This window comes from Petaurus breviceps, unplaced genomic scaffold (assembly GCF_028583685.1).
Source record: "Petaurus breviceps papuanus isolate PSGF00001 unplaced genomic scaffold, PetGlider_PUasm1.0 582, whole genome shotgun sequence".
Classification (NCBI taxonomy): Eukaryota; Metazoa; Chordata; class Mammalia; order Diprotodontia; family Petauridae; genus Petaurus; species Petaurus breviceps.
This window is the reverse complement of record NW_027186390.1, coordinates 7,309,496-7,334,133: the sequence shown is the minus strand read 5'-3', so window position 1 is coordinate 7,334,133 and position 24,638 is coordinate 7,309,496. Positions and strand designations below refer to the sequence as shown.

The window sequence follows — 24,638 nt, the reverse complement described above, 5'->3', positions numbered from 1 at the left end:
AGAGCTTGCACTTTTCTAAGATCCCCAAATCTTTTTTTTTCCACACAGTTATCTAGGCATGCCTTCTCTCCAGTGCTGTACTTCAGTCACTGATGCTTTTAATTCATGTATAGGATTTTATACTTATCCATATTCATATTTGTTCTGTTATTCCAGATTGATGAGTTACAGTTTTTTTTTTATCCTTGCTCTTCAGTAATATGCTAAGTCTCCTTCCCAGACCTGTGTCCTGTGAAATTTGTTAAGAGTATCATCTATGCCATTATCTAAGTCATTAGTAAATTATATTGAACAATACACTATCAAAGACAGACCCCTGGAATATTCCACTAGAGTCCCCCAATCCCTGCAAGTTCATGCTGAGTCACTGATGACTGATTATTCTTTGGGTCTAGTCATTCAACCACTCCTGACGCTATGTAACAATACTGTATACTGTGGTCCTTTTTTTTTTTATTGTGTCATAAGAATTGCATAAGAAATGTTGTCACTTTGTCAAAATCCAACAGAGTGCATAAATACTCTGCAAACTTTAAAACACTAGAAAGTCAGTTATTGTTATTATCATTAGGAATAAGAACTATACCTGTGATTTCATCTATGTAAGGATTTCAAAGTTGAGGATGTTCCCTTTACTAATAGAAGTTTTTGCCTTCTCTCCTTAGAAAGTTGCCTTACAGTCCTGACAGGACAAATGAATTGCCCATGATCACAATTTAGCATGTGTCAAAGACAGGTTTTCCTGGCTCTGACACCAGCTTTCTATCCATTGCACCACACTGCCATTTAATATTGTTGTTATTATCACTGTTATGGCATTGCCCTGGTCTGCCAGTATTATAATCCTATCACACAAGGAAATGAAGTTAGTCTGTCGTGACCTATCCTTGATGGACTCATGCTGCCTTTCCTGTCTAAATGCTCAGAGTCTATCAGTTTAATTTAAAAACATTCTAGAATTTTGCCAGAAGTCAAAGTCAAGCTCAAAGACGTAGTTTGAATGCTCCATCATCCTTCCTTTGAAAGCTCCGAATTGCATTTGTCCACCTCCAGTCCCATGGCACCTCTTCTGTTCTCCATGAGCTTTCAGAGACCACTGACCATGACTCAGCAGTCACATCACAAGTGATAGATGTGATAGAAAGAACGTGAAGCTTGGTGTCAGACCTAGGGTCCAAGCCTGGCTCTGACACTTAATAACTGTGCAGTTGTGGGCAAGTGACCTAATCTCTCTGAGCCTCAATTTCCTTGTGTTTAAAGCTCTTGTTGTTAAGTCATTTCCAATTCTTTGTGACCCCATTTGGTTTTTGTTGTTGGTTTCGTTGTTGTTATTGTTGTTTGGCAAAGATCCTGGAGTGGTTTGCCATTTCTTTCTCCAGCTCATTTTACAGATAAGGAAACTGAGGCAAACAGAGTTAAGTGACCTGCCCGAGGTCCCACAGCTAGTAAGTGTCTGAGGCCAGATTTGAGCTAATAAGAGGAGTCTTGCTGACTCCAGGCCAGGTGTTTTATCCACTACGCCACCTAGCCTCCTCATGTGTAAAATAGGGATGTTAATAATCACCTGACCTACCTTAGAAACTTGCTTTGTAAACCTAAGTATTATATAATACAGTCATTATAAAGTATTATATAATACAACTTAACTTTGAGCAAATTTGTTCTGGCCTGAGAATTTATCCCCTACTAATTCCCTCTTAATAGTTTTTCTTTTTTTCCTTGCAACCTGAAAATTATTATCCTTGATAGAGAATATAGAAGCAAAATGGTTGGTGCCTCTCAGGTGCACTTATGTTTAATAAATTTAGGGCAGGAACTTTAGAAATCATCTAATCCACTCCCCCATCACTTTATAGATGAGGGATCAACAAGTTATGGGAGTCCCAAGGTTACAGAGGTAGAAGTTGCTGAGTGTGAACCTGAACCCAGATCATCTAATTGTGTGTGTGTGTGTGTGTGTGTGTGTGTGTGTGATTTCCCTGTTTGACTGCTTCACAAAGGCAGGGATTAAGTCTTATTCAAACTTCACATCTTTACCAGTATATAACTCAGGGCAGTGCACACTCTGATCTAATACATTCATTGAGTAAATGAAAATACAAATGAATCAACAATTCAGTAATTGTAGTCACCTTTAGCCTCACCAACACTAAGTCATAAATGACTGAGTAAGCCCTGGAAAGCCCAGATCTCTCCTGCCATTCTAAAAGGATTCTCCTTTCTCCTCCTTTTCCTTCCCCACCATCTCCTTTCCCTGACAGTTTGTACCCTACTGCCCTATCAAGCATTTTTTTTTGCATGCGTGCATGCTATAAATTTGATATTTCTGCTATTAATCATCCTTCAGTGGGTGAAAGATAATACAGTCTTCAGACTAGGTTCTGCCCTGGGCTTTTCATTCACTTGCTACTCCAGGATGAATGATGGGCACAGTGGTGGTTTTGTAATTTGGGCTCAGCCATTAAGGGCTGAATTCGTTTAATATCTTGGTTGTAATGTGAAAATGTCCTGAGAGGTGAAAGATGGGTGATTAATATGAATTCCTGCAGATCCTCCCCCATCCTCCCTTTAAATGAAGATGTCATGCTAGACACATCGGTACAACTGACTTACTACATTCCCTAACCTTCCCCTACCAGAGACATACATGCATGTACACACACATACACACACGCGCGTGCGCACGCGCGCACACACATACACACACGCACACACACACATAGTACCCAGAATCAGTGTAGATTTCTTACCTACTAAATCTGAATTGTGGGATATCTTTAATTAAATAACGTGGGGCAAAATCAGGGTGTTGTGGCTGCTTTCTAATTGTTGTTGGTTAGCCTTTAATATCTCATTTTGATCCTTGAAAGACAATCCATGGTGTGCCTTTGCACGATTCTGTTCTCCTTTTCAATCTCAAGGAAAATGTTCTTGGTTGTTGGCAGCCCGGGATTTATCATCTGTTCTAAGAAACCTCATTTCCATGACAGTGACTCAGCAACTTAGCAAACCCAATTAGCAGCTCTGCAGCATTTTGTTCAGTCTCTCCTAAGCTATAAAATGAGGTATTTGTATTTGGGGGTATTTTTACATTTAATTTTAATTTTTTCTTAATTACATGTAAACAAAAGTTTTTAACATTAGTTTTTGTTTAAATTTTGAGCTCTATATTCTTTCCTTCCCTCCCTTCCCTCATTTTACATGAGAGCAAATGGAGACTCAGAAAAGCTACGTGATTTCTAGGGACCGACAAAAGCCAGTTAAGGACAAAGCCAAGAATAGACCCCTCACTCCCCACTGGCATGCCAGCATTCTTTGCACAAGACCACAAACTTCACTAAGGCAGAAAGATTATTGTTTTAGGAAATAGTGGGGGAATTTGGGAGTTTATTCAATATATCATGACCCAAAGTAATTTATTTAGCACCACTGGTATAATTTCATCCATTCCATCCATAGACATCAATGTCAACTGTGCATTATAAAGATGGGGAGAGGACAACCAAGAATGGGAGCTCCCCGTCCTCTGAGATCTGCTTGTTTGGCAGTAAACAAAGGACACAAAGATCCTCTCTCCACAATGTTGTTGAGGGGCCCAAAATTTATAACTCGTTCAGTCCCTCCTACTACAGAGCCTAGAATACTACTTGTAAAAAACAGATTTTTCCACATATTTTTTCCTAGGAATTTGCCTGAATTTTATGAAATGAAATTTTTTCATGCAAAGATACCTACATGAGAGGTGAAGGTTAGTGAGCGGGTCCCTTTTGATAAGCTGTACAAATAATCAGTCGTGACAGAATTTATCCTCTTCATAGTTTGGTGAGCAAACGAAGTACTTCCCTTCATTTCTGCTGTGGCTCTGGCCAGCCAAGCACATTTAGCGTGATAGGAACTCCCTTACTGTGTTCTCTTAAGAGCTATATGACAAAATTGGTACTTGCCTTAGTTTCTCTCTATGGAAATTATACTTGTGACCAAAAGCTACTGCAGGGTAGTCGTTCACACTTGGAGAAATAATTTGAAGTATATACACACACTTGTAGTGAAGCCTGGAAATTCTCAGAGCTAAGCTTAGGTAATTAGGCTTTTCAGAGGCAGAGAGGCAAGGTAGTATGTAATTGGACCATCAATGTAAAATGATAATCTCTAACAACCTTTCCCAGCTCTAAAAATCCCATGACCCCAGTGTTCTCACTGACTACTTCTCAGAAGTTTTAAAATCATCATCATTCTACTTTCTTAGTGGTTGCTGGCAGGTCATTTTATCCATTTAGTCATCGACTTATAGGGAGGACCTTAAAGTTAATCTAGTATGACCCCCTTATTTTTATAGATAAAGAAACTGGGGCCTACAGTTTCCTGAGGCACATAGGTAGTCAGTGGCCTAGCTGGAATGAAATTGAGGTTCACTGACTCCAAATCCCAGGTGCTTGAAGGAGGGAGACAAATCAGTATTATAAATAGGTATTGGCCAAATCTCACCAAATATTTGCATTTTTAGCCATTCTCTTAATTTGTTTTCTTTAAAAATCACACAAAAACTATTTTACAAAAAATACCAAATTGTTCTCGGACTTAAGTCAATAAGCATTTATTAACATTTTTTAACTAATTGTTGCTGTCCAGTTGTTTTTCAGTCATGTCCAATTCTTCATGACTCCATTTGAGGTTTTCTTGGCAAAGATACTAGAGGGGTTTGCCATCTCTTTCTCCAGTTCATTTTACAGATGAGGAAACTGAGGCAAACAGGGTTAAATGACTTACCCAAGGTCCTACAGCTGGCAAATGGCTCAGGTCAGATTTGAACTCTGATCTTCCTGACTCCAGGACCAGCACTCTATCCCCTCTGCCACCTAGCGGCCCCTTGCACTCCGTAAGTGCTTAATAATTTTTGTTGAATTTAACTGCATTTTTACTGAAGCAACTTGTAAAGCTTCCAGGCTTTTGTTGTTACTGGATTTTGTTGTGGGGGCCTTTCTAACTTAAGAAATTGTTTTCTAAAGAGAATCTCTCACCACTTAATCACCAAGTCTTAGACCAGTGTATTTTCTAAGAGTAGAGAGATCCCTTCATTTCAACCACATTCACATATTAGTGAATCTGAAGCTTCTATATTAGAATTCAACGAAACCATTCTTCCTACTCTTTATTCCTGACCTTTTCCTTTTTTTTCTTCCTTCTTTTTCCCTCCTCCTCCTCTCATGCCTCCATTTTATCTTTCCTTGGGCTGTACCCCTCGAGCTACCCTGACTGATCTGACCTCCCTATCATTTCTTGGCCATCTGCACTCTAGCTTTCTTCCCCACCAGAAACTTGGACCCTGTCCCTGGAACCCTCCTGGGGTTTGATAGGTGAGTTTTCACCTTATCCTGGCTAGCTTCAGACTTCCATTCATTTCCCAGCCATCTTTATGCCATAAACCAGCAGAGATACCTCTCCTTCCTCTCTTCCTCCCACTCCTCATTTTTCAGCTTCCCTGTATGTGTCATTTTCTCCGTTTGAAAGTAATTTCCTGACTTGCTGGCTTCTTTGTACCCTCAGCACTTAACACAGTGCCTGATATAAGGTAAGCACTTTATAAATGCTTTATCTATCTGTCCTTCTCTGCCTGAAATTTTTCCCCATCAAAGTCACATTTCTATTAGCTCAACCCTCATAAAGTTGCTGGAAACTCTTAAGCATATAATAGTATACAATAATTATTGATCTCATGTTCCTAAAACAATTTAATTAACATATAAAGGAGAGATTGCAGAGATTAGTGAGTATATATGATCTGCTGAATTCCAGGTGCCATTCAATTGCTGTAGTAGATGGGAGTCTCATTATACATAACTTAGTTTCACAATCCATATCCCCCACAGCTATGTTATAACTAAAATAATGCCCTTTCAAGATTATCCAGTGAAGGGAGACTTCATAAGACATTGTGTCCTGGAGAGCCAGTAAGTACCATCTTCATCCTAGGCCAGAGGTTCTTACTTTTTTTTTTTTTCGGTCATGGACCCTTTTGGTAGTCTGCTGAAACCTATGGACCCCTTCTCAGAATAACATTTTCAATGCATAAAATAAAATGCATAGACTGACAAAGGAAGTCAATTATACTTAAATAAAGATGTAATTTTTTTTTCATCCAAGTTCATAGAACCCCTAAAATCTATCTGTGGACCCCAAGTTCTTAACATTACCTGGCCTCCAGTGCATCACACGACTGTCCTCTTTTATCCCTCTGCTTTGCTATGTAATAAACACCTCTCCTTTTCCAGTCACATATCTCTTTGACAATGTCTTTTTCTCTCCCTTTTATCTGCAATACATCTTTGGTGATATGTTGCAGCCTCTGGACACTATTTGCATTTTACCATTGCTTCTCTGGGTGACCCACAATTTTAATTCCTTTGGAAATTGTGGTGTTCCACGATTTATAGAATCACTGGAAAAATATTGATGTTGGATACATTTATTTAAGATGAGGTACCAGAGTGCATAAAATATAACATAAGATGAATGCTTTCCTTAGAAATATGGAATAGTGGATAGAACACTGAACTTGGAATCAGAAAGTTCTGAAGTTTGAATCTTGCCTCAGTCATGGGTGTGTGACATTGAACAAGTCACTTACCCTCTTTTCCAATCCACAAGGGTTGTTATGAGGATTGAATAGAGAAAATGATATAAAGTGCATTACAAACTTTAAAATTCTATAAAAATATGAGCTGCTACCAATCTCATTATAACTTTGGGTTGACCATTCCCTTACTCTGACATTAAATATCATCATAATTTTTCTGGCATCCTTTTGGCATTGCCTTCAAAACCAGTTTTTGAGCCACACCACAAATCTAGACTCATTACTTTAGAGTCCAACTTCATTTTCTTTTCCCAAATACCATTACTCAGTTTAACCTCACCCACCAGACTTAGCTCTGAGTGAAATTTCATCACTTCCTAATGTCAAATCCGTATGAGAATTTGGTAGTCAACATGTGAAATCAACAAGCATTCTTTAAGTGTCAGGCACTGTGCTAAGCACTGCTAATACATACCCAAGCAAAAAGGCAGTTCCTGCCCTCTAGGAGCTTACATTATTTTTTTTTTTAAAGCAATCAGGGTTAAGTAACTTGCTCAAGGTTATACGGCCAGTTATTTCTGAGTGTGGTGCTGAGTATCTGAGCCCAGATTTGATCCCCAGGTCATCCCGACACTGGAGCTGGTGTTCTTACTCACTGAGCCACCTGGCCACCCCTAAGCAATTGGGGTTAAGTAACTTGCTCAAGGTTACACGGCCAGGTGTTTCTGGGTGGGTTCTAAATGTCTGAGCCCGGGATTTGATCTCCAGGTCATCCCGACACTGGAGCCGGTGCTCTTACTCGCTGTGCTACCTGGCCACCCCAAGGAGCTTACATTCTAGTGGAGCAACATAACATACATAAGGAGGGTAGGGGTGGGGGTGGGTGAAGATAAAGGTTCCCACCTTGAGAATATGGTAAAGAAAATCTGGAGATTCAGGAGTATAACTTGAAGAGGAATGAAGATAGAGTTGGCCTGAGCCTTCTTCTTAAAATGGAGGTTGTGGGAGGAACCAGCCAGCCAGAAGGAGAGGCCTCAAGGGAGGAAAGTACTTCCAGTATGTGAAGTAATGCAGGGGTGGAGTGAGTTTCCAAGGTGAAGAGATTTCTGAGTCATGGTAGAGGAAGTCTAGAGAGTCAAGTGTGCAGCCTGGAGAGGAATGCTACCATTGATGATGTTCAGAAGAATGTGCTACCATCTCTGAAGGCAGGTCAGAAGGAGTTTTAAAGAGGTTTTTTATCTTTGTATTCCCAGCACCTAGGTATTACCTTGCATAAAGAGGATCCTTAATACATGATAAACTGAACTGAACACCCAGAAACAATAGCAGCCTCACTGGAGTCAGTTTAAAGGTTCCAAGATGACTGCTTTGGGATGGACAATATTCATTTAGATATATGGAGTCTGATATGTTTGTTAAAAAAATAGTCACATCTTGCACTGAGGTCACCACCATAAAGTCTGCAGCCATGAACGTGGATTAATAACAGTGCATGTAAATAGCCTGCAGAGTGATGGTAGAAACATTATTGTATACACATATGGAGGAGTTAGGCCGGCCTCATACCAAGAACTGTTCAGATTCAGAGTGGTAGATGATTTATGTGGTCCCATTCAGCTTTGAAGTTGTGGGATGCTGTGAGCAAGACGACTCATGGGCATCTGAAGTGTTACAATGACGTAAGATGCTGATGGAACAAGAAGGTCTTCAGGAAATCCATTGGATCCTCTGGAGAGGATTTAGGGGAACCCATGCTAGAATTGTAGCTAGATATAATTGGCCAAGATGGAAGATCCCTGAGGTCAGAAACTATTTCACTCTTGTCTTTATATCTTTGGTGTCTAGCACAGTGCTTGAGACATACTAATAAATATTGGTTAATTGACAAGAATTGAATAGGTTAAGAAGGCAGTCTACGTCCTTGCTGTATTCCAAGTTAGAATAAGATTCAAGGGAAGGGTTGCCTTTTCTTTTGCCTTTCACCCAATCTTCATTTTCTAACTTGGGTATAAGTGTGCATACTTGTACACACATACATACAAAGATGAACTTGCTTTTATAGTGATTTAACTTACTAATTGAACTCCAGAGAGAATCTCTTCTATTTAAATATGACCATAATTGATTAATATTTTTTTAGATCAAGTTCTAGTTTTGGGGATATAATAACTCCTTCATATTTAACTAGAGTCTAAGAAAATGATTCAAATGACTTTCTCATCTTAGCCTTTGTTTATCAGAGAAATAAAGAGATCTGTGTACCATATTACACAGTCAGGCTTTGTGGTAATTTTTAAATTCATGAATAACAAGCATTGAGAAAGGATCTATGGGATAATCTTCAATTATATGTCTATTAAAGTCAGACAGAAGATGTGCTATAGAGGAAGGCTTCAGTTATTCCTCATGGTTCCCGGGATGGGATGTTTAAAAGTAACTGAAGACTGACCCATTAGATACATCGAAACTGCTAGGGGCTCAGTTGTCCTTTCCCTTAATATAATACTCAAACCTATCCCCTGGAAACTCTCTGTGACCAAGTTTTACTTTTATTACTTAATCTCTTGATTATATATGTTGGATGGCTTCAGCACACATTGATCTCTCCCTTTACTGAGCTAATGAACTCAAATTTAGCAATTTTATATATATTTATAAGCATATATTTTTATATGTAAGCATACAAGTTTATATATAAGCATTCTGACTAGGAAGTGATGAGACTCAACAAGCCTTTTTTGAGGACCTTTGATATGCGTGACACTGCCCAGTTTGTTTGGTCTTTCTTTTATGTTCATGTATATTAGGAAACATGTAACCCATATTTATGATTATCAAAACCCCAAGTTTATCTCAAAGCAGAAGGACTAGGTGAGCTCTGAAATTGTCTTTAAGCCCCAAATCCTATGATTCTATGAACTACAGACTTCTAATTAATTATCCGCTCCTCCAATATATATTACAGATCAAATATAAGTGGGAGGAGATGCTATAGAGAGTATCTGCCATGCTCTTTAGACACGCCTCTGTATCAGCAGCCACCTTTCATCAATCTCCAGACTAGTGCTGATTGGCGTTCTGCCCTATGAGCTACTGACCTCCTAATGGCCAGGGAGTGAGGCTGCTCCCTCTCCTGTCCTGCCCCACTGGCAAATTATAGCTTGCTAAACACTTCTGCTGTAATGATGCTAGTGATCAATTCAGAATAAGCATTGCTCTCCTGATATCATCATTACATTTTCTTTAAGTAAAGCAGGTAGAGTTCAGAAGTCCTGATTCTCTCTCTGTCACTCTTTGTATAGGTAGCTAGGGAGCTTGACTTGGAGTCAGGAAGACATAAGTTCAAATCCTGTCTCAGCCACTCACTAGCTTTATGACCCTGGATAAGTCACATGAACTACCTTTTGCCTTTCTTTGTATCGAAGGAAGGAAGGAAGGAAGGAAGGAAGGGAGGGAGGAAGTAAGCTTTAAACTATTTTGTTGTCATTGTTTCCATTGTTATCTGTATAAAGTCATATTTCCTTTGGCTTATTTAGTATAATCTTTCAAGGTGTTATTAATATAGTTAACTAGTGTCAACTACAAAGTCTTGTGTTGAAACAAATGAAAAAAAAGGAAGGAAGAAGGGAAAAAACAGAAAGAAAAAAATAATTTATCAAGTACTTATTATGTCACCTACTACTCATTTTAAAAATATTGATCTCACTTAGTACAGTACCTAGAACATACAGTAGGTACTTAATAAATTCTTACTGACTGCTTATCCACTGATAACCTCCTCTCAAGCTCAGTTTACTCATCTCTAAAATGAGGATAGTAATAATACCTACCTCACAGGGTTTTTAAATTAAACAACATACATACATATATAGCTGTGAGTGTATATTAAGTTCTTTGCAAAACTTAAATCACAGTAGAAATACGAGCTACTCTTATTCTTCAACAGCAGCAGCAGCATTTCCACTGTCCTCTACTAATCCTACCCCAGCATATGGCTATTCCTTCTTCCTTGTGAAAGTCACCATTTCTGTACTCTCAAGACGTTGAAAAGGTATCTCCTTTACAAAGTGAGACTGGTTTGATGAACATTACAAGTTAGATCCCCCTGTTTGATGTTACATTGGTGCTTGCATACCCAGCTTCTTCTGAGTAGACAAGAAATCTCATTTCTCTTTCTGATGTCCTCTGTTCCCTTGAAGTATAGACCCTCCTTTTTTCTGGCAAGAAGCTTTCCCTTACTGAAATACTTGGAAGAAAGACACTTGTGTATATAGACCCTTCATTTAAAACCAAAACAAAACAGTCTTCTGTCAGTCTGCAGTCTTTGTACCTCAGTCACCAGTTTGCATTCGCATTGATTTCATCTTCCCTAACCTTTGGAAGCTTTGCTCTACGCTACATAATGATCAGAGCTCCGTGTTTCTAAATAATTGGACCACTGGTTCATCCCACTTAGGCTTCAGGTTCCTGAAATCAGATGCTTAGAGTCCTTTGGGATCCAGTCAGTAAATGAGGTAGCACAACTGTTGTCTATCATTCTGGCTACATGACCTGCCCTAACCCCTCTTGAATGATGGACTACCTCTGATACATCTGCCACCTCTGACCTTCTGTGGTCAATTCCTATTACCAGACTAACCTTGTTAGCCACACCACCAAACTGAAGAGAAGTGTAGCAGGAGAAGCAATGGACTGGGAGCAGAATGCTTGTGCTCCGGTCTCTGCCCCTCCCAAGCTATGACTTTGGCAAGTAGCATCTACATACCTGTTTCCTAATATGTTAAACAGGGATTGTCATTCCTACCTTGCCCTGACTCTCTCATAGAGTTGTTGGAAGAATAAAATGAGAGAATGTATGTAAAAATGCTTTGTGACCATAAAGGAATATTTAAATAGTCATTCTCCACCCTGCTTTGAATTCCTCTTTTATCCATTATTTCTACCACATGAGAGATATCCTCGAGAAGTCAACATGGTATGATGGAAAAGAACCTGGCCAAGCTTTGACTCCTACCCCAGAAGTTTAATAACCTTGCGACCCTGGGAAAATCACCTATTTCCTCAGTTGTAAAATGGGGATGATAGTGTCCCACAGGGTTGTTGTAAAGATCAAAGATAATGTAAGTGCCTTGGAAACCTTAAAACTAAAGAAATGTTTATTAGATGTGAAATATTTTATTAGTGAAATAATTTATTCATTGATATTAATTATACATTAATATTAATATTAATTATCATGAATAATAATCATCCTTGGCCTTACCTTTAATGGCATCTGCTCAGTCTTGGGAATACTACTATTGAAAAGCCATGACAATCTCTTGCCCTATGACTCCCATTCAGGAGCCCTGTGATTTAATCACTGTCTACCTAGATGGGACCTATCTTTCACTCTGTTCTTAATAAACTGCTTAGTACATGCATGTTGAATTGAATTTTTATATACATATGTGTGTGTGTGTGTATAACTTTTGGGATGGGGGAAGGCAGAGCAGTTGGGGTTAAGTGACTTGCCCAAGGTCACACGCCTACTAAGTGTTAAGTGTCTGAAGCCAGATTTGAACTCAGGTCCTCCTGACTCCAAGGCCAGTGCTTTATTCACTGCGCCACCTAGCCACCCCTGTTGAATTGAATTAAATGCCACAGACCTGTGGCAGTGAAAATTAGCCAAAAGGATACACTCAAGTGAGTGAGGAACAGTAAGAACCTATAGAACAGAGATGCATATGTACATAAGGTCAAAATCTTTCCTGGAGGGGAGGCTAGGTGGCGCAGTGAGTAAAGCGCCGACCCCAGAGTCAGGAGGACCTGAGTTTGGTTCCGGCCTCAGACACTTAACACCCACCCACACACACAAAAAAAAACTAGCCGTGTAACCTTGGGCAAGTTACTTAACTGCAATTGCCCTCCAAAAAAAAAAAAAATCTTTCCTGGAGTAACTATTATCTCTGTCTGGCATCTGCAAAATATTTTTTTCCAAAAACCTTTCCCAAACCACTGACTTCCCCCAAAGACTCTCCTCCCATCCCCAGGGTTCAAGAGCAACCAGTATTGTCCATGGATTTAAGCAAGCATCCCCCACCTACTCCAGAAGGCAGCAGTATGTCATCTGAATTACTTGGCATAAATTGCTCAGCCTGAAGCACCCAGAAAAGCTGCAGGGGTGGAGGGAATAGGAACCTCTGGGTGCTTTGAAGCTTCCCTGGGGACTTTGCAAGCGTTTGATTTTTAAAAGCATGTCTCGACTGCAAAATGCAAGTCTCCAAGGAGCTCTTACGTTATAGACAGGCAGATGAGTAGGACCTGAAGAGAGATGTGTTTGAAGGCTAGATGCTTGCCTCCGATGGGCCCTGGCACCTCCCTCCCTCCCCCACTGGCTCTGGCTTTCCCTCACTGGAGGACTGGATTTGAGTTGTCTTTCCCAAGGCAGTAACTGTCAGAGGAACCATCTGGTTTGGTTTCTTGTGACTGACTCCAAGGAACAACCATCTCCTCTGGGAAGCAGCCCCAGCAGCCAGAACCAGCTGCAGCTGCAGCCAGACTACCCCAGGACCAGAATCCAAGCCAGGGAGCAAGATCACAGCCTTGAAGACCTCGCTTTGGAGGCTTCTGTGTCAAATGGACATTTCTGAAAAGTTCAGCACCCCTTGACTTTCTTCGTTGGAGAGCCATGTTGATGGAGAAGAGATTTCCATGTCCATATTGCAGCGGCAGGCTTGCCTCCTAAGTTTTGAACTGCACTCATTCTCCATCCAAACCAGATGATGCTTTTTCCGCCCACTCCCTGAACTCATTATCTCCTCTCCTGTGTACACTTATGTTGACATCTAGCTTCCTTGAGGGTACAAGAGTTGCTGTCCCCCCTGTACATTCTGTGAGTTTAGTTCACTGATATTGAGTCTGTGGTAGGGCTCAGAAAATACTTGCTGCTGACTTTACTAATTTCTTCAGAGTTCCCTGCCCTGAAGGCACTTAGTCTAATAGGGGAGATAACAGGTTTGTATATTGTGCAGAATAGATGGAAGGTAATCCTAGATATTAGGAACTGGGGCAAATGGGAAAGATCTCTTGAAAAGGATGGTATTGGTATTGTACCAAAATGTACCAAAAGATGGTATATTTATTAAGTACTTGCTGGGTGCCTGGCACCATGGTTAGTGCTGGGGTTACAAAGAAAGGTGAAAACCCTCTCAAATTGCTCACCTTTTAATGGGTGAGATAATATTTAAGTAACTGAGTACGTTTAGGATTATTTCAGATGAAAGGAATTAACAAGGGTGGGAGAAGGGACTGGGAAAGATCTACAGAAGGTATGATCGATCCTCCAGAAGGTAAGAGGCAGAAGTGAGTAGGGTGGAGTAGTCTAAAAATGGGAGACAGCCATTACAAAGACACAGAATTGGAACAGATGGAGTGTTGTACAAGAAGCACCAAGAAGGTTGGTGCTTCTGGATAGTAGAGTATGTGGAGAGGAATAAAGTAGACCGGAAAGACAGGGACAGTCCAAGTTGTGAAAGGCTTTAAATTCCAAACAGAAGCATTTACATTTGATCCTGGAAATTATAGGGGGCCACTGGAGTTTATTGAGTAAGGAGGTGATATGGTCAGGTTTATGCTTTAGGAAAATCATTTTGGCAGCTAAGTGGAGGATAGATTAAAGTAGGGAAAGATAATTCAAAGAGAAAAATCAGAAGACTACTATAAAAGTCCAAGCAAAGTGTGATGAAGACCCAAACTAGGATTTTGGCTCAGTAAACCAAAGCAAAGGGCTATATAGAAAAGATGTTGTAGAGAAGGAAACCACATTACTTGACTATCTATATAAGGTGAGTAAAAATGTGAAATGATAGTAGAAGCACGACCTCCGAGCGGCTCCCGCTTCCACCTTCCCGATCAATGTACAAAAGGGACTCTGAACAAACTCAGGAGCTGCAGAACCCACAAAATGACACATAGAAGCTAGCCTCCTTCTGAGGACAGCCCGGAAGGAATCAGCCAGTACATGGAATTCTGGGAGACGAGCCCAGGCCCATGTGAGCCAGATGTTTTAGCCCCAGGGCGGGCCGCCGGCTGGAGGGACTCCAGATCAGCAGCAGCTGTAGCCGTTTCCAGAATTATCAACACATAGATGAGAAGGACAAAGTGAGAGGTCAGTGCAGTCTGGACTTTGGGACCCAGTAAGTGGGAGAAGCTGCTGAGACTCCTGGCACAGCCAGCCAGCGCCAGGTGGCAGCTTCAGCTCCTGGCCTGCAGAGTGTAGGGGGACCAAGCAACCAGTCTGAGGGGTAATCGCTCTTGCTTTAACCTGCTTGGATCTGAATTGCAGTCTAGGTTGGAGGCCCTGCGGCGTGTGTCCAGCTTGCCAGAGCATGTGGAGGCCTCAGAGAGAGAACCCATCTAATACCTCCGGCAGCTGAGAAAACCCCAATGTTTGGGACGAAAGCTCCCCTGTCTGGTGGCAGAGTCCTACTGTGGCAAAAAGTCCAGGGGTCAAGTGACTGAGGGGCAACATGACCAGGCAAATGCAACAAAGCAGACAGAAGATTCCAATATTAGATTCCTATTTGGGGGACAAAAAGGAGCAAAGCATGGAACAGGAGGCAGACAGTGAAGTCAGAACTCCTGCACCAAAAGCTTTAAAGGAAAATACGAGCTGGTTACAGGCCATAGAGGACCTTAAGAAGCAGGTAAGAGAAGTGGAGGAAAAATTGGGAAGAGAAATAAGAAGGATGCAAGAAAATTACGAAATGAGAGTCAACAGCCAGACTGAGGAAAATAACACCTTAAAAAATAGACTAACTCAAATGGCAAAAGAGGCTCAAAAAGGCAATGAGGAGAAGAATGCCTTAAAAAGCCGAATTTGCCAGATGGAAAAAGAATCTCAAAAGCTCACTGAGGAGAATCATTGCTTAAGAATTAGATTGGAGCAAATGGAAGCTAATGATGTTATGAGAAATCAAGATGCTGTTAAACAGATCCAAACAAATGAAAGAGTAGAATGCAATGTGAAATATTTTATGGGAAAAACCACTGACCTGGAAAATAGATCCAGGAGAGATAATTTAAAAATTATTGGACTACCTGAAAGCCATGATCAAAGTAAGAACCTAGAAATCATCCTCCAGGGAGTTCTCAAAGAAAACTGCCCTGACGTTTTAGAACCAGAGAGCAAAATAGAGGTTGAAAGAATCCACCAATCACCTCCTGGAAAAGATCCCCCCCAAAATATCCCAACTAGGAATATTATAGCCAGTTTCTAGAATTCCCAGATTAAAGAGAGAATATTACAAGCAGCCAGGAAGAAACAATTTGAATATTGTGGAAACACAATCAGGATAACCCAGGATCTGGCAGCTTCTACACTGAGGGATTGAAGGGCTTGAAATAGGATGTTCCAGAGGTCAAAGGAGCTGGGATTAAAACCAAGAATCACCTACCTAGCAAAACTGAGTATCATGTTTCAGGGATCCTCATTCAGTGGAATAGAGGACTTTCAAGCATTCTTGATGAAAAAACCAGAGTTGAATAGAAAATGTGACATTCAGATACAAGAAGAAAGAGAAGCATGAGAAGGTAAACAGGGAAAAGAAATCATAAGAAACTTATCAAAGTAGAACTATTAACATTCCTACATGGAAAAGCAATAATTGTAACTGATGAAACTTTTGTCAGCATGAAAATAATTGAAGGGAATCGAAATATATATATATATATATATGTCTATATATGAGGGCATATGGGCATATGAATACATATATGAATTGTGTATATATGTTTACAGGTAGACATAGATAGAGGGCACAGGACCAATTTAACAGGAAGGTGAAATTAAGAGGTGAGAGAGGAATACAATGAGAGGAGATGGGGAGAGACAGGAAGAGGCAAGCCAAAACTGTTACAATGGAGGGGAAGAATAGGAAGGCAAAAGGGAATGGGTCAACCTTATTCTCATTGAATTTGGCTTGGGGAGGGAATGAAATATACACTAAATAGGGTATCTCACCCTATTTAGGAGAGTAGGGGGGAAGGGGATGAGAGGGGGGATGATGGAAGGGAGGGCAGGCTGGGGGGGGGAGAGAAGTTGGAAGCATCCACTTTTGAAAAGGGATGGGCTCAAAGTAGAGAAGAGAATAAGTGGGAGGTGGGATAGGAGGGAGGGAAATATGGTCAATCTTTTACAATATATCTACTATGTTATTGTTTTGTATTAGCCACACATGTACAACCTATACTGAACTGCTTATCTTTCCAGTAAGGGTGGGTGACAAGGGAGGAAGGGAATGAATCTGCAATTCAAAGTTTTAAAATCAAATGTTTATATATATACTATTATTCATAGTATTTTACATGTAATTGGGAAATAAGATATACAGGCACTGGGGCATAGAGATCCACCATGCCCTACTGAAAAAGTCTAAAGGGGTATGGGAGAAAATATGGGAGAGAGCAGACTGCAGGAGGGGATATCCTGTGGGACTGCTATTTTGGGGTGGTGGGTAGGGGAAAAATGGGGAGAAAATTTGTAGCTCAAAATCTGGCCGAAATGAATGATTTAAATCAGAAGTTAATAAAGCATTTGAAAAATGGGAAAAAAAATGTGAAATCAAGGATGACATTAAGGCTGCAAACCTGGTTAACTGGGAAGATGGTAGTATCCTTGACTATATATGGAAGTTTGGGAGAGGGGTAGGTTTTGGAGGGAAAGATGATGAGTTCTATTATTTTGATCACTCTTCCTCTCAGGTATTAATAGTATAACCCTTGTTTTGGAGACTCCTATGACATGAAAGGCCCATCTTTTGTTTTGATTTGGCATGAAAGAGCACTTCCTTGATTTGAACTCCTCTCTCTCCCAATCTCTAATTAAATTAGAAGGCTGGTACCAACTCCTCACTTACAATTATAGAATCTGCAGCAAAGCTGAGATTAGAATTCAGGTCTTCTGACTGCAAGTCTAGTGTTCTTTCTGTGACATCATGAGTTGTGTGTATCCATGCATGTGACAATGTGAAGTTCAGAAGCTTCCTGATGATCTTCTATATGAGATTGTTTGCCTTCTATCCAGGAGGGGGAAATGAATGCAGTTTTGGAAAAATCTTTTTGCTTTTCCTTTGAAAGCTGAACCCATCCTATGTTATCATCTTTCATGTTATGTTTGCCAGCCGAGTAAGCCATTCTGTCATGAAGTGGTGATGCTAGTAGTTGTTGTTGGTTATAAACGGTCTATTTTAGGAGACATAGTAGACATCTCTGTCCCAACCCAAGATCAAAAATCTAACCCATATGGAGAGATCAGTCAGTGTGGCTGTGGTCAGAGCTAAGTTTTTGACTCAGAACCTGAGTTGAGGGTTTTTAGGTTCAGACTTAAGTTAAGTTTTTAAATGCTAAGTTCAGGCTTTACTCAGCTGCCTGGATGAATTGACTGGCTACGTGTGGAAGGGTTTCAGCCCTTGCCACATCTCTGATCCATCCAGGATCAAATGAAATAATCTTTGTAAAGCATTTCACACAGCACTGCACAAAGTGAATGCCTAATAAATACTTATTCCCTCCTCCCTTTCTTCTGATGGCCTTCAATTGTCTTAAAATCCTTTAGAAGTTCTCTTCAAGCCCCATTATCTGATATATTTTAAATTTGACAGTGACATTATTTTTAGTAAGAATTTTGTACTCATTAGTTTTTCCTATGTAGTTGGTCAGAAAGGAGAAAGGGAGGTGGCAAAGGACTCTACTAAATATTGATATCTTCTTTAATCTTTTATTTAAAAGTAGATGAAAATATATAGCATGTCTTCTTTCTCTTCCTTATTCCTTTTTAGGATTTCTGGGAAATGAAAGGGTAATATCTGAAGACCATTGTCTTCCTCACTGTCTTATCTACTATCCAGACCTATCTCCCCTGGGATCTAGAGAAACAGGATAGTACTAAGTTATTGTTTGAACAGTTGAAGAAATATAGAATTATAGAATGGAGATTCATAGATTAGAGCTAGACCTCAGAGGTCTAACCCCAAGCTGGGACCTCAGACAAAATAAGAAGAAGAATGGTAATACCTTCAGTGTCTCCCATTAAAGACTCCTTACTGCCATGTCACAGCATGGGGTTGATCCTGGTCTCTCAAACACCATTTATGCCAGTGGAGTACACACTCAGGAAGACCCTACTGAGCCAGACCTTCCTCCAGGGGTGACCTAGAGGTGGACAGATTTTGCCCATCACCAATTGGTTGGTCACTAAGTGTTGAATTTGGGCCCAGGGATCTTTTAAAGTATGAAATCAGTTTACTAATGTATTTAATATTATTTATGTGTATTTACTAATGTAATTAATATTAGTGTTCTGTAGTCAAAAAGTACATTACAACCACCATCCTGTTTGATTGCCATTGTCTCATCCATTCTGTGAGGTAGGCCTTGTCAGGGTCCGCTGCTGGGATTAAAGAGGCTACATGAGAAGATCAGGCCAATTGATGCTGAAAATAGTTGCCTCTTTTCCTTGTCATATTTAAGGGAACTCCATGTGGTTTATCAACCCAATAGAGCACAGAGGAAGAGACCAGGACAACAAGAGAAGGGCTCTAGGGCCGTCCAATACCCCCCTCTCACTGAGGGGCCTGGGGCAGATACCTCCAAAGCAGGGAAGGGGAGTGCCATAGGGATGTCACCAAAGGTCTTATAGCCATAGCAAGAAGGGAAATACAATATGGTATATCTAGATGTTGCTCCCAAGATTTGGCCTGTGTTTACACCAAGCTCTCACTATGATTCCATTGTCTAGTACTTCAGGGCAGTTCTGGGATCAGGGCTGCTCAGGTTTTTTCATAGGGAGTATTGGGATCCTCCTTAATTGAATCTGATGGTTTTCCCAAACCTGAGGTCACAGACAGGCAGGAATATCCAATCAGCTTGGGTACTGGAAAAGGGACAAGATAGAAAGTACGGGGACCAGATGGAAGGGTCATAGATAGGGTGAAAATGATGTGTGTTGGACTACAGAAGACTGGGCTGGAATACCACAGAATTTTCCCTGCTCTGGATTGCACTGGGACAGCTCTTTAATTTCTAGAAGAAACTAAAGCTTAGAGAGGGTTAAGCAATCCAGCCACCCAAGGCTCTGTCTCCAGTAAGTGGAGGAACCATAACTCGAACCCAGTAAGTCTAGTGCTCTTGGCTGCTGAAGGGTGGAGTCATTTGCTTTATTTTAAGGTCTTTGTTTAGTCATTGTTGTTTAGTCATGTCCAACTCTGCAAAGATTTTGGAATGGTTTGTCTTTTCCTTCTCCATTAATTTCTTACTGGGATGACTTTTCATGATGGGAACCAATAAAGAGATTTTTGTAGAAGTGGAAGCTGGTATGTATGCATGGAGTTGTTTTCTTTTTTCTTTTTTTTTTCTTCTTGAAGGTTAATTGGGGTTAAGTGACTAGTCACACGACTAGTTTTTGTGTTAAGTGTCTGAGGCAGGATTTGAACTCAGGTCCTCCTGATTCCAGGGCCTGTGCTGTATTCACTGCGCCACTTAGCCTCCCCCTAAAGGCTGGATTTTTCTTTTTTTCTTTTGCTTTTTGGAGGAGGGAAGGCAGGGCAATTGGGGTTAAGTGACATGTCCAAGGTCACATGGCTAATTTTTGTGTTGAGTGTCTGAGGCCAGATTTGAACTCAGGTCCTCCTGACTCCAGGGCTGGTGCTCTATTCACTGAGCCACTTAGCCATCCCAAGTTGTTTTCTTATTTACTCTTTTGGTCCCCCTGTTTACTTCTTAAGCAGTCCTCATCAAGTACTCATATTTATTGAGTTATTCTTATGTCATTAGCTTCTGGTCTCTCCTTATCAGCTGCCCTTCCACTACTAGCCCCCTACCTATTAGACATAGAATCACTGGATGGTAGAGTTGGAAGAAACACCAGAAACCATGTAACCATTTCTCTTGGACAAAAAGAAAAAGTGTGTGTGTGTGTGAATGTATATACATATATACATACACATGTAAAGATATATTATATATTATATATGTATAAAATGTTTTTTCACTTCTCAATAGCTTGGGAAATGGTACTACTTTTCATGGTAAGGAAGGAAAAAGATATGATGTATGGTAGTCTGGCACTGGTCTGTGTTAGTAACTAACCAACAGAGACTATTTATTGTAAGCCCTCCCTGATCCTCCCCACTGGCTTTCTAATACACTTATTAATTATCTCTGTCTTCTCCTATGACTAGGCTGTGTGTTCCATAAGGTCAGAGACTGTGTCTTATGTAAACCCTGGGTATAACCCAATACCCAAAAGGTGAATAGGTTGTGCTTTTCTTTGAATTGTCAGGTTGATATTTTTTACTTTCACTTTACTCCCTCATTTCCCACCGTCTCTCTCCTCCCAAAATGTTGACATCCCTTCCAACAAAAAGGAAAAAAGAGGGGGGAAATAAACCAGTTCCACAAATAATACATCAACCAAGTCCAGCATTCCATAGTGTTCTGCACCCATTGTTTCTTATCTTTGGGGAAAAAATTTCTTTGGAACCAATTCATCCTGATAATTTCATAATATTCAGCTACAATTTTTGCTGCTGTTCTTCCCGCTCCCCCATTTACATTGCATCAGTCATTCTGTATATTGTTTTGCTGTTGCTACTTACTGCATCAGTTCATACAAGTCTCTTGATGCTTCTTTGTATTTTTCATTTTTTCAGTCCTTTTTGCCCACATAACTTAGGGCAAGTTCAGAAAGACATTCATGCAACAAGCACAATCAAGTGAAATGCTGCCTACCAGTACCTTTGTAAAACTTAAAGCATGTTGTCCTGAACTTACAGAGGCAGGGAAATTGAGACTCAGAGAAATTGGTGACTTGCTGGAATGCTTTTTCCATTTTTTTTATGCCCCAGAGTGAAGCAGTATAGGTTTCATTTTCAGAGGCAATTTGTACATGTCACATAGAAAACAGATCATATATTGTATGTGAAGCATTTTGAGATCTTTGGAAGAGATTTTTCTCTCCTCAAAAAATCTTCAGTCATTCCCCATGGCCTACTGAGCTCGTGTCTGAGGTCAGACTTCAACTCAGGCCTTCCTGACACTAGGCCCAGCACGCTATCCACTGAGCCATCTAGCTGTCCCAAGGGGAGGCAAAGGACAGAAAATTGCTTAAATTTGGGAATTCTGAACTACAGTGGGGCTAAAGCTGATGGGATACATAAGGAGAGGTAAATAAAAATAGGTTGGAGAAAAACAGAGCATATTAAAGCTTCCTTGCTGACCAGTATTGGGATTGGGCCTCCGAGTGGCCACTGCTGTTATTGCCCGGACAAGATAGGAAGACCCAATTTAACCCATCAAAAAAAAAAGGAACCCATGTTTATAGGGAATAATTTATTCCTAATTATAAAATAATCATAGGCTTATCCAGGGTGTGTGGGGCCACCTCTTCAGAGTGTGTACCATTTGTGCCAATGAAACTCCATGAAGTACTCTTGTTAAGAGTGGGTTGACCCAGTGAGCTAGGGGTCGTAGAATCTCCAGGTCTAAGAGTTCTCTAGTCTTAGCTTTGTCATTTTGTCATGACTCAGGCTTGGTCCTGGACAGATGGCTGTGGGTCTCCTTTGACTTCCTTATTTCCTTCAATTGTGGTGGAATAGAAAAGAGATCCCTCAGGGAGATATGGCCAAACTCTTGGCTTATATGCAATTACAGAGGTTTGAACCTAAATTTGAGACTTTTACATTCTAGCTTTGTGTATGACCTTATTCAAGTCACTTCAGGTCTTTGAGCCTCAATTTACTCATCTGTAAAGTAATAGGATTGAACAAAATTTCCACAGATCCTTTCTGAGTGACTAATTTAACTTATCTAAAATTATTGGGAATCCATGAGACTCAAAAAAAGTTTAAAATCACACTAATTAGCAGGGACTAAGACGTCATCTGATCTGACACTCTCATTTTACAGATGAAGAAACTGAGGCCCAGAAACATTAAATATTTTGCTGAAGTTCATTACAACTAGTTATCAACTGTTCTCCTGATTCCCAGTCCTAGAAAGGATAATTTATTCCCTTGGCTAAGCCTCCATCCCTAAATTAAAGCCAAGAATTGAAATAACCACCCACATAACTTAATCTTCAGGCCCCCTAAAAGAACAATTCTCTATCTCCAAAATATACTAATGGTAATTCTAAATTAAGCTTTTTTTTTTAACCTGATACTTAGGATAATTTCATTAATCCTTTGCTTGGGTTGAGAGATATGGCCAAAGCATATCTGATTCTTCCATATTGTTGACATGAATTTTGTGAGATGAAGTGGGACGTTCATTTCCTTACTACTCTGTTCTACTCTTCTCTTTTCCAGGACACAGAGAATCAGCCATTGCTATCGAATTACTTACCGCCACATGGAGAAGACCCTCACCCAGGAAGAGGTGAAGCATATCCATCAATCTGTCCAAGATGGGGCTGTGCAGATGCTGGGTGTGGAGGGCAGATTTTGATATGCCTGTTTTGCTGAGGTGGGAGACCTTCTCCCTGCTCACAGACTCACCTAAGCAGAAAGGATCACACTCCCATCCATGAATCAGGGGCATTGGCTATATTTTGATAAATGGGTCAGTTTTAGGACTTGTGGAAAATAAAGAATAACTCTGGAAAAATTGTTGACATAACATCTGTCTTTTATTTTGGTAGGGGGGTGAGAAGAAGCAATAATACGAGATTTCCCTCTTGTTATGAGTAGAATTACTCTACCTGGTGACACTCATTGTTGTTAATTGGTCCCCAGGTTCCCTTAAAGTGTAAACACTAGGTATTATTTCTTGTTTGACAGACTCTTCCTCCCACATAATACATGAAACCAAAGAGGCACATTGGATTCTCTAGGTACCACAAACTTTCCTCCCTAAACTGGCCTCTCTCCCTTTTCTTTCTTTCCATTTTGTGAAGAGCAAGCTTCAGAGAAAGCAATAATGAAATACCAGGACTTCCTTAAAAATAGAGGTGGCCTCGGATCTCCAAGATGGGACTTTTCCTTAAAATAAAAAAAAAGACTAGAGGTAGACTCACAGCCCCGCAGACTACCATTCTACAGTTTGTTGCCCCACCAGATAGGGAAAGGATGAAGGGGCAGCTGTCTCCCTCAGTGTTTTCTTTCCTGACAGGAAGCTGCTGCTTCTAGAGGCAACCTTTGAGAAAGAATGCAAGACCTTGAAGTCCTCCTTCCTTTTCCTTACCGATCACTTTGTAGCTAGCCTGCTTCATTCATGACCAGGGATAATAGGCAGTTCCATCCCTGGCATCATGCTGGAGGCTGGTGGAGATTCGCAAGTGCTGGGATAAATATTTTATGAGGAACTGCCATTAATGGTTAACTCTTGGAGGGTCAGTGCAAGGGGGCAGGCACTGCTTTTGGAAGGGATGGGCTTTAATTGAAAGGTTTTCCAAAGAGCAGTACTGCCTTCTGAAGGAAGAAAAAAAAAACAAAATACAGTCTTGCTCCAAGCTTAGCCAGGAAGATACTGGAAGGGGGCCTGTTTCTAATGGGGACAGGGTCTGAGTGGCAGAAGTACATAGTAAAATTCTGCCCTAGAGCAGCCGCCTCTGCAAAGTGTTTTAATCCCACTTTAGGTCAATGATGTCTGTTGACCAGGATGATGAGTTTCATTTTCATAGAGGGGGTCTGATAAGGTGGGCAGAGCAGGTAAACACAAGCAGCTATCACACTGTACTCTTCCATGATTTTTGCTATCTCACTTCAGGTTATTTCAAATTATGACTATGGTTCTGTTCTATTTAAAGAACAGATCCCGGTGAATCCCTGAGAGCAGAGATTGCTTCTTTTTTTTGTCATCCCAGTACTTAGGATGGTGTTTGGCACATTGTAGGTACTTGTAATAAATGCTTGATGGATTGATTGGAGCCTTGCTCCCTTCCTCTCATAAATCGCCATCCTTTTTCTGATTTTATGCTTTATAAAGCTTCACCTGACCCCGAGTAATTATAAAGATACAGGGCAAAAATCATAAAAATTTGGAGCTGAAATGGACCTGAGAGTTCATCTAGTCCAACCTTTTCATT

At 40.5% G+C, this 24,638-nt stretch overlaps 1 protein-coding gene across 5 annotated transcripts in view; it reads left to right on the top strand.

The window, feature by feature from the left end:
* The window catches only part of FARS2 (phenylalanyl-tRNA synthetase 2, mitochondrial), a 631,346-nt gene extending 608,128 nt beyond the window's left edge, over nt 1-23,218 (top strand). For all 5 annotated transcript variants that reach the window (XM_069103546.1, XM_069103545.1, XM_069103541.1 and 2 more), the window contains one exon: nt 22,921-23,218. In XM_069103546.1, coding sequence (XP_068959647.1) covers nt 22,921-23,076 — 156 coding nt within the window. In that variant the 3' untranslated portion in view covers nt 23,077-23,218. The remainder of the gene's footprint in view (nt 1-22,920) is intronic.
* The last annotated feature ends 1,420 nt before the right edge of the window (nt 23,219-24,638 follow it).